Consider the following 10784-nt stretch of genomic DNA (forward strand, 5'->3'; position numbering starts at 1 on the left):
TATTATCATTTTTTTGTTATTGGACGAATGAAAGACATAGGTCCACTTCAGATCTCATTTATTCATATCGATCATCCCATATAACAAATGTGCCAAAATATGACACATCTCAAGAGAAGGCCATGTAGACACGCCTGCAATTCAAATGAAATACTTAAGCTAACTTAATCTACTAGGCAAAATATATTATATAATTGTGAGTGGGTCGTATAAAGAGAAAAGAGTAGCACAAAGACATGTGTAAGGCAAACAAATAATATTGATAAAACAAACTTTTATTTACAAATAATAACAATATAACAAATAACCATATAGAATAGGCGTAACTATTATTCACTTTATATATATTATGCATAGTTTATCCAAACAGTTATTGAATCTTAAACCACTAAACTCATATCCTTTTCCTTAGAAAAGAACGAAGGTTTCTTTATTTACTATACCAGCACCTCGAAGGTTTGATTTCATCCTGGTTGTCAATGTTGGTGTATCTTTATTAAGCGCGGTTGTTTCAACATTTGGTAAAGTAGGGGCCGGTGTTTCAACGTTTGGCAAAACTGTCGGAGCTGGTGTTTCAATATTTGCTAATGTGGTTACAGTTGATATTTCTATCTTAGGCATAGTTGTTGGCACAGGCGTTTCAACATTCGTAATAGTAGTAGAAGATGTCAAAATTTAAAGCATGTCTGAAATAAATACGTTGGTTTACACAATTATATATTATGCACCTAATGAAAGTTGTCTATAAACACTGTATTGAAACACATTTATTATGTTTTTACATTAATATTAATTGCAAGGTGTCAAAATATGATTCAAACAATCTTGCATTTATGGTATTCATTCTCTCTTGCAAACATATCATGCATATATAAGCATTTATTCGTTTAAAAAAGTTCTCAAAACTTCAAAGGTACATGTATTGAAGACTTTATGACGTGTCAAAACACACAGTTGTCCTTCATCAAAGGTTGGTTTCAGTATATCAACACTTGCATATAGGCATTTATTATCTTATTGATATCTAAGTATTACTCACTATATTCACAAATACTGGAATATTGATAAGCAGGTCCAAAACTGCATGGTTTATCATGCCATTTGTAGGAATCAACAACACGGATTTGAGCACAGTCTTCAATATACCCCTTTGCTAACTGCAGGGATCCAGTTCGAGTCACTCCTTGACCATCTTTCCAGTAACCCCAGGTCATCTTTTCTTCTTATTAAAAAAAAGAAGATTTCATTTGATTAATTTTGATACGAGAAGCACATTTCAAAAATATGTAGATAGAAATTCTATTTTTCGTGTCCTATATTTTATTTTTCGAATTTAATAATTCTTTTTAAAGATTTGCTTTTACAATTGTGACTCAGATGGAGAGTTGTCTCATTGGCACTCATACCGCTTCTTATATATCTATATCTTTTAAAATTAGTTTAATATTTAACAGATCTAGATCTGTCTTTAACTAATTATGTTTTGGGTAGTTTACTAATTAACAACAATTATGTGTTTGGTTTACTTAATTCAAAACATAAATACTACTTAAGATTTTTATGACCGTGTAGTCAGTAGGAGGAATATTTGTACTTAGTAAAAACCGAGTTCCTATACATGACCTTTGATCATAGTTGTCAGTATAATGAAATATGATGCGAATGCATACAAGTGAAGGGTTTATCTAGCTATAAAACAAGGTTCAATCAAACCATGTTCTACATACAAAAAGACGTATGTACCAAGTGAGGAATATTACAGTTGTTATCCATTCGTTTGATGTGTTTGAGCTTTTGATTTTGCCATTTGATTAGGGATTTTCCATCATGAATTTTCCTGGGAGTTCAGCATTTTTGTGATTTTGCTTTATTTTTTATATAATTTATATTAAATGTATTGACCTGTGACCCATTTCCATTCGCCTTCCTTGTCTCCGTCTGTTCCGCCGATCCAGACACCATTTTTATCCCAACGAAGGTATTTCAAAGCATTCATTACAAACTGTTGCTTTGTTAGGTCTTTGATGACAGCTAAATCTCCGCCATGTTGTTGACAGTGTCTTCTCGCGTCGTACCAGGAGCGTTCGTCGTGGACGATTTCAAGGCATGTGTCAATGTAGGCAAACAAGTTTGAGTTCCGAGGAAGAATTGGAGGACAACGTGTTAAATCATCTGTAATGATTTAATATGAATAAAGTAATATGAAGGACAAATTCATACAAGTTCTTTAGTATCCTAAGCCATAAATAATTATAGGCAGTTGGTGAGAATATATATTGTAGCAGACTTTTTAAAGTTTAGTTAAACAGGGGTACACCTCCATTGACCTTAAATACAAGCCAACCAAAAACAGCTGAAAATGAACAAAACAACGTTCACTTTGTTAACCAATAGATGTCCTTCCATATCGTGTTTTAGTACGGTAACCTTAGTTTATAACTTTGTACGTCTCGCATCGTTTATTCCTCCGATAATAATAATAATAAAACTGACCGTCACGAAAAGGCACAATAATGCTAAAAAATGCCTTAAACACCAATCAATCAATCAATTATGTACAATATGTTAAAGATGACATTTGCTTCTTAAAGCACGACTTAAAAAAATACAGAGTTAAAACTACTGTTTCCATGTTTGAGTTGTCACATGTACATAAGAGGTCGCATTCTTTTTATATACACTTAGTTGTAGCTTGTCAAATAAAGGCAACAGTAGTATACCGCTGTTCAAAACTCATAAATCCATGGACAAAATACAAAATCGGGGTAACAAACTAAAACCGAGGGAAACGCATTAAATATAAGAGGAGAACAACGACATAACACTAAAATGTAACACACATAGACAAAATCCTACGAGAATAACAAATATAACATATATATATAACATCAAAACCAAATACATGAATTTGGGATAGACAAGTACCGTGACACGTCTTATCGCAATGTGAATTTTCACTCAAAAATAAGAGAAAACAAACGACACAACGTTATAATGTAATACACACAGAAACGAACTATAATATAACAATGGCCATATTCCTGACTTGGTACAGGGCATTTTTAAAGGAAAAAATGGTGGGTTGAACCTGGTTTTGTGCCTCGCACTTTTATGGCCATGTGAAATATAACATCAAAATGACAACACAGGACTACAATATAAATAAATTGGAGAACACAATTGACAAAGAATCACACGAACAACAGCCAACAAAAGGCAACAAGTTCAAAATTTTAATACACCAGAAGTGTATTTTGTCCACACAAGACCTACGTGTGACGCCCAGATACAAAAGTTTGAAAGCCGAAACGAGTACAAAGTTGAACAGCATCGAGGACCAAAAGATCAAAAAGGTTGTGCCAAAAACGGCAAGGGTTTTCTGTTAGTTACCAGAAAATCTCTATAATTTAGAATAATTTATACTTTTGCAAACAGTAAATTTTATAAAATTAATATTCAAAAGATGTACATGATAAAACTGAAGTATTAACTAATTACAGGAAACAACTGAAATACATTTACATAACCAGACATTTGAAACACAAAAGTAGACACATCCGAATAAGTTTAAACCTCTACGCCAAGTGACGTCCTATTTGAAACTGAAAAATGACGAAAAAATGACGTCATTAGAATTTGTAAAACAGATCATTAGAAAAATGACGTCACAAAAGAATGAATAAGATAGAATTATGATTGATTTAAGATTGTATATTTGAACTAAATACTGATATTGCATTTAATAACAAAGCACATTTTAATACTTATTAATATCAAACTAAGGTAGCAATTAACTATATTATAAAACTATGTCCGGTTTGTTTTGAATCTAACATCAAACGTAAAATATCGTACTGATTACGTTGAACGAAATCAAATCTGATAAATGAAGGCGGTGCTTAATTTTCGTTACCATAACACATAAACATAATAGAAAAGACGTCAACACATTTGACAAAATCCGATGAGAATTACGAATATAACATTAAACATTTAAACTTACTACACGAATTTGGGATAGACAAGTACCGTACCACGTCTTATAGTAATGCGAGTTCACACTCGGCAAAACAGTCACAATCGGGAATAAGTCACATTTGGTAATTAAAAGATTAGACGACATTATGACAAAACACAATCTACCATGTGGTAAAAATGTCCTTAGCTAGTTTGGTCAACGACACATCGTATGGATTCACCAAATCGTGATGGTGTCCATAAAATTTACGAAGTGTCAATTTTAATCTGTCCTCCTCATAACTTTGTTGGAGCAGTTTCTGCGTAAGGAGCACACTCCTGTATATGAAGTCCGTATAGTGTGAACAAGCACGAGAATAACGTATCAATTGTGATATGTAAACACCATACGAAGGGGCAGAGGGTATGTTACTGCTGAGAAATGGGAAATTGATAATTGGGAAGTTGAAATCGTCCCGTTTATCATAGATTTATATTGTGAAGTCGTTAATCTACGTCAATATTGAGGAAAAGATCAAGGTATGAAGCAGTCCTTCTAGTATCAGTGGTATCCTTAATTTCAAGTTCACTTGGATATATGAGATGTAAGTATTGGCTGAAATATGGGTTATTCAATGATAGAACATCATCAATATATCGGAAAGTAAAATTAAAGAATTTCGCAAGGTGCTTTTTCTTTTTGTCTTTTAGAAGGTTCTGAATGAATTCTGCTTCATACGAGTACAAAAACAAATCAGCCAGCAGGGGTGCATAATTAGTACCCATTGGAATACCGACTGTCTGTTGAAATATAAATCCTCCAAACTCAAAAAATCACATAGACATGTAAAAAAAACAATGACCGCGGAAATAACGGCATTTATAGATAAATACCAAAACGAACCATGTATACAATGAAATTTAGAAAGGATGACTGTCAGTGTCCGAATTATTTTAACTGTGCAATTACAGTCATTACACAACATTCGATATCTTGATTTCTCGTACGTTAACTAATCGGTCATCGAAAGTCCGCACATTGAACACGATAAATGCAAATGAATCATAGATAACATGACAAAAAATATTTATAGCAGTTATTTTCACCATAAATGTATATTTGCGCTCATTCGAGGATTACCTCATGCTATGCCTTCTGAATATATATTCATTGCTAAGACTCGACCGAGAAAGTAAATACTTATGTTTCATTGTTCTCAAACGGTAATGTAAATGTAAACTTTTCTAAACAAGAATTGATATTTCATTCAGATTAAATCAATCAGTTAGATTCAGAACTGAAAAGAAACTGGAATATATTCCTTCGAAGTTTGTGTATTTATACATCGTTCGAACCAGTGCTGTGTAAAGTCAATTGGATTATTCTTCTGTTATCAAATAAATAATATTTGGTTCTATTGCATACATATACTTTTTTCCTGTTTCGTAGCGAGTACAAATAAATTTTCTGACAACATGCATATATTGTGTTTATCCTGAAATTACTCACAACACTCGAAAATTTAGTTCTTAAAAACTAAATCATTGGCTCTTATTTCTCAAAGAAATCGACATAGTTAAAACGCGGACCGCGAAGAAGACCCAAAAATTAACTGGTTCGAAAATAGAAATATTCATATAACCGCTAGCTCAACAATGAAGTGGAGTGACAGTAGACTTTATATGTACAAGTACAAATAAAGCAAACAATTATTTGTATACTTGTTTCCACAAGAAAATAGATATACACACCTGACCCATTCCTATTTCCAACAAGAAAGTAAATATACACACCTGGCTCATTCCTATTTCTTACAAGAAAATAGATACACACACCTGACTCATTGCTATTTCCCACAAGAAAATAAATATACACACCTGACTCATCGATATGCTTTCCAGGCATCTTCAAAGGTGAGTATTGGTTCTCTAACACACTGACGCTCTGACGTAAATCTTGTATTGTGTTATTTATTGTGTTCCATGCACTTCTTGTTTCGTTTAGTTCTTGTTCGAACTGTATGGTGACATTTCGCAAACCTTCAATTTCACATGAACATGTCCGCTTAGTGTTTTCATGTTGATATTCCAACTTTTGTGTTTGACCTTTCAGAGAAGCAATTGCATCTGCGTTATTATCTACTCTCAGAAGTAGATTATGGTAATTCCCTTTCATAACGTCAAATTCCATTTTGATATCCGTTAATACGTTCCTATTAACTGCCGCAATATCAGAACTTTGAGTTCTTTTATCCACCAAACTTCCATTGCAGGAAAAAGACAGGAAAGAGAATACTACTAACAACCAAATGTTCATTTCATCAAATTTCACGTGTCTTCTTAAATTGTAAATTCTATAAAAAAAAACAACAAATGTCTACTTTGAAACAACCCTTATGAGCACAACAACTCATTTAATTTAATTTCGCAATAAAACTCAATAAAGTGACTCTAGAATAGATTCAGACAACAGTCGTGTATTGATACTTGTAAATACATGTTTTAATTTCACTAACTTGTATAGTTATACATTTTGTGTGACAACTAACTTTTAACTGAGGTTAAAAAAAAATGTAATATTTCCGACTTGTGTCTTGCTAAATGTCCCCCTTTTTCATTGTTATAACAGGAATGTTCTATAACACGATAAGAAGTTAACCCCTCCTTTTTCCAATGAAATATAACTTGGTTTTCTTTATATACCTACATGTATATGGAGTTATTTTCTTTCAAAATGATATTTTTAAGTCATTCTTTTAAAGAATCAACCTGGACGATTTCAAGTTTCAATAAAGGCATAATAAAAAAAATGTGACACATCTCATAATTTTGCTTGATAAAATGCAAATAATAAATAAGTTTAGTTCAACTCATTTAATAGTTATCGTGTTTTGTTGCCAATTGGGGTTTTATTCTTCCAATTCCAATTTGATAGGTTAAAAGAATGCACATTCCTTACCGCCGTTTTCAAGACTAAAATACAAAAAAAAACCGTGTTTAATGCACGTTTTAACTTCGGAAACAAGTGAAGTTTTGTTGAGTAATCGCCACAGTAAAGGGACATATTTTTTGATAATGAAAAATATTCATACTGCCTTTAAAACCAGATTAAACACAATCATGTGAAAGATTTTTATTATCTTGGATATCATACTTCGACCTACAGATATTCGTTTTTGTATTACAAACCTGCTACGCACATGTATCACGCTATCATAACTTGCTACATCTCTTTTTATACCTTTTACTCTATTAAGGGGGCTCGCGGGTCTAAATCATTTTTTTAAATTTAATATAGGATTTCGCTATATTTTTCTATAAATGAACTTTATCTATACTCAATAGAAAAATGAAATAAAAAAATGGGGTCACCGTTCATTTACGCTCACAATCTGCCATCGAAAGAAGCATACATTTTTGTTAATGTCCTTTTTCTCTTTTGAACTAATAAGAGAAATAGAGGTAATATCGAAATAAAAAAAGAACTAAATTACAGAAATCGCTTAAATTTTACAGTTATTTAGTTTATGTACAGCTTATTCGAAAACAACAATAAAAAATATAGGGCACCGATGAGTTAAAAAAGATATTTCAATATGGCATTTTTGCACCAAAGGGAGATAATTTGGAGCTTTTTCAATGATATCTACATTTTAAAAGTCACCTTGGGCCAACACGAATTGATTTTTTGAAAAGATTTTTCTACCATGTGATAAAGTAACAACTACTTAAGGTAATAAATAAAATTTATAATGAGAAATTAATGTTTAATTTTTTTCTGAATTTTTATACCGGCGAGCTTCCTTAAATGACCAAATATTCTTATCGTCTTTACAATAATAGCCTCGTATTCTATAACGAGGTTGATTATGATATTTAATCCAGATTCACAATTATTCTGAATAGTTCGTTAAAACTGTTGAAAATATACATAAGATTTCCTGCGATATAAATGTCATCATAAAAAAAGGAAACAAACATAGCATCTACATTTCATAAACTAAGTTAATAAAATAAATAACTTACAAAGTGACTTGAATTCTTCATACACCGTAACAATTCATTTATGTGTAGTTTCAAGCAGTAACAGTTATATTTATACATCCCAGTTCTATTGTTATCATTCATAGTTTCTATTTTTGATAAAAAATGTAAATTGAATAGATCTATTTGTAAGAAAGACAATGGATGTTGACAAAAAGGTGTGCCGCACGTTGCTTTTTTAAACCCCTGCAAGTACATCCGGAAAGCATTGTTGTTTATAACAATAGATTGTTTTCAATATTTACTTATAGTGCTTAGTGCATTTCAAACATAGTTCAGGACTCCAAATAGTGAGAAAAAATATTTGCCATCTCTTTTGAATAAAAAAAAAATCATTTGAATACTCATTTGCCTGAAAATATAATTTTTATTCCATATGGCAATATCTTTAAACATACGTCATGTACTTTCTGGATAAAAATGAAATAACAAAAATACCGAACTCCAAGGAAATTTCAAAACGGAAAGTCTGTAATCAAAAGGCCAAATCAAAAATTCATACACATCAAAAGAAATGTGAAGATATAATTGATTCGGGGATAAAGTGTATGGACAGGTAGTAAGTATTTCTATGGTCATTAATTGTGCTCCTTTGTCAGCCGATTTACTATGAATCACAATTCGTGGCAAAACTCAGTAAGGACACATTATTGTTACATTTGGTAGACACATTCAACAATACCTAACATTATCATGATAATATTGATGATATTTGTTCGTTAAATAATTCTCAGATCACTTAATATAGTACCGAAATTTACCCAAAGAACTAACTTTAAATAAATCTAACATAAACAGCAGTTGTTGTCCATTTCTAGATTTAGACATTTCAATTTCTAAGGGGGAAACTCAATAATAAAGTTCACAACAAAGGAGAAGATTCTTCATTCCGTGATATAGATACAATGGATAAGCGTTGATTCTTGAAAAAAGAAGACCATACGCCTGAAGGGCAAAAGGTTTGTTTCTTGTGAATGAAGGCTTTTCCATTGTGTCTTTAACTTAAACTAATGTCTTAATGTCTTTTCAAAATTAAAGCCTATGCTTAATTAGAACGTATTGTAAGTGAGTTTAAATAAATAAACGCAACAGTAGTATACCGCTGTTCGATTACCATGTTATCGCGTCAAACGATGCATTAAAATAAATTAAATATCACAACTAAATGGTTAAAACAATATAAACATAACGTGATAACACGTTTACCATTTCATATTATCAGGCATCTGAGCATAAACAGTTTTTACAAAATAAAACATATTCGAACTTATTTCTAATAAAATATAAAATGGAAATGGGAAATGTGTCAAAGGGACAACAATTCAACAAAAAAAACCATACATATAGCATACAAGAAGCCTAATTCTAGCCACATCACGATTTTCTAGCATAGGAATTTGCGAATAAACATTTGTAAAATTATGTTGTTAAAACAGATGAAATCATACTATATTAATTTATAAAACAGAAATGGACTAATAGAATGTAATCATTTTCGTTTCAAACATGTGGAATAGCCAACAATGATCCGATAATTAACGATCAAACTCGCTTTTATTACACAAAATATCTACAATAATATTCAAAACAAGAAAAAGAAACCCAGGAAAACTAGACAATAGAGACAACAAATAGAACACAGGGATTCTTGCCTTTAACCCATTGATCTTAACCGTCAAATCCTAGCTCCTTTGTTCAACCAGTGGTGATCTGAGTCGGATCATCCATAACAGATCACCCCAGCTTGAGTTTCTTTGTTTTGCACGCTTTCCCTCGTTTTTTAACATTTTGGCGGGAATGCCTTATCCATAATAATTTTAGAATTATTAATTGAGAAAAGACACACTTTCAAAATTTAGGTTTAAAAAAAATCAATTGTCTTAGCTGGGATTCGAACTCAAGACCTTTAGCATATCAACCTACGACACAAACCCCTACACCCGGACGACTGGGTACCAACTTTCAGTAATTTAACATATTTAAGTTTGGCGAGTTGGCAGACCTTTATTCAGTGGGATTTGAACCCTTATTATAAATAAGTCGAGTTGTCAGACTGATCGTTCAATGGGATTTAACCCCCTTTTTATAAGTGGGGCGAGTTGGTAAGCAAGAGTGGGGCGATTTGGTGTGGGGCAATTGGACAATGGGGTGAGTTTACATGGTTTCATATTTAAACATCGTGTTCGGGAGGTCATAAAGGGTATATATTATATAGTAATATAGAAAGCATATTATAATGATGGTGTGGCGTTCTAAACTAGATTTTTATGAATTGTAAATGGTTTTTCGTCTACTCTAAAACAGTTGGGATGTTACTCCATTCAGACGTCGTGTGTTAGTGTAAGATCACCCTCTGGCCACCCTTCTGGAAACCACTGCTTCAACACCCCGCAAACAAATTCCTTTGTAATTCGTAACAATAGAAATTGAATATTCCTCAAAAAGCATGAATGTATTAAAGAAATTACATTATTATTATTAGAACCCCCCTCTTTTCTCTATTCCTAGGTACCATATATTATATATGAATAGAACACTTCGGAAAGCTATTGTTTCTAGGCAACTGTTCACATCTAGATTTGAAGATAAGAAAAAAATTAAAAAATGGGGAGGCATATAGAAAACATACGACGATTGAATTCGCTGCCCATGGGAATACCTATTTATCCAGTGATTTTTCCGGATATGAATCTACCTAGTAAGCATGTATGCAACTGATGTTATCCTCATTACAGCTAGAATCTTAATTAAGTCTTAGGTCGTTGGTTCAAACCTGTTGTCTA

The 10784-nt window shown here is 32.1% G+C and overlaps 1 protein-coding gene across 1 annotated transcript; it reads right to left on the bottom strand.

The window, feature by feature from the left end:
* Positions 1–263: 263 nt before the first annotated feature.
* LOC143056301 (hepatic lectin-like) lies at positions 264–8027 on the bottom strand. Its single transcript, XM_076229387.1, has 5 exons — positions 7984–8027; positions 5836–6311; positions 1903–2172; positions 1040–1222; positions 264–686 (listed from the first exon to the last, which is right to left on the bottom strand). The coding sequence occupies exons 2-5, from the start codon at positions 6272–6274 to the stop codon at positions 676–678; spliced, it is 903 nt and encodes a 300-aa protein (XP_076085502.1). The 5' UTR covers positions 6275–6311; positions 7984–8027; the 3' UTR covers positions 264–675.
* Positions 8028–10784: the final 2757 nt, after the last annotated feature.

This window comes from Mytilus galloprovincialis, chromosome 13 (genome assembly GCF_965363235.1).
Source record: "Mytilus galloprovincialis chromosome 13, xbMytGall1.hap1.1, whole genome shotgun sequence".
NCBI lineage: Eukaryota > Metazoa > Mollusca > Bivalvia > Mytilida > Mytilidae > Mytilus > Mytilus galloprovincialis.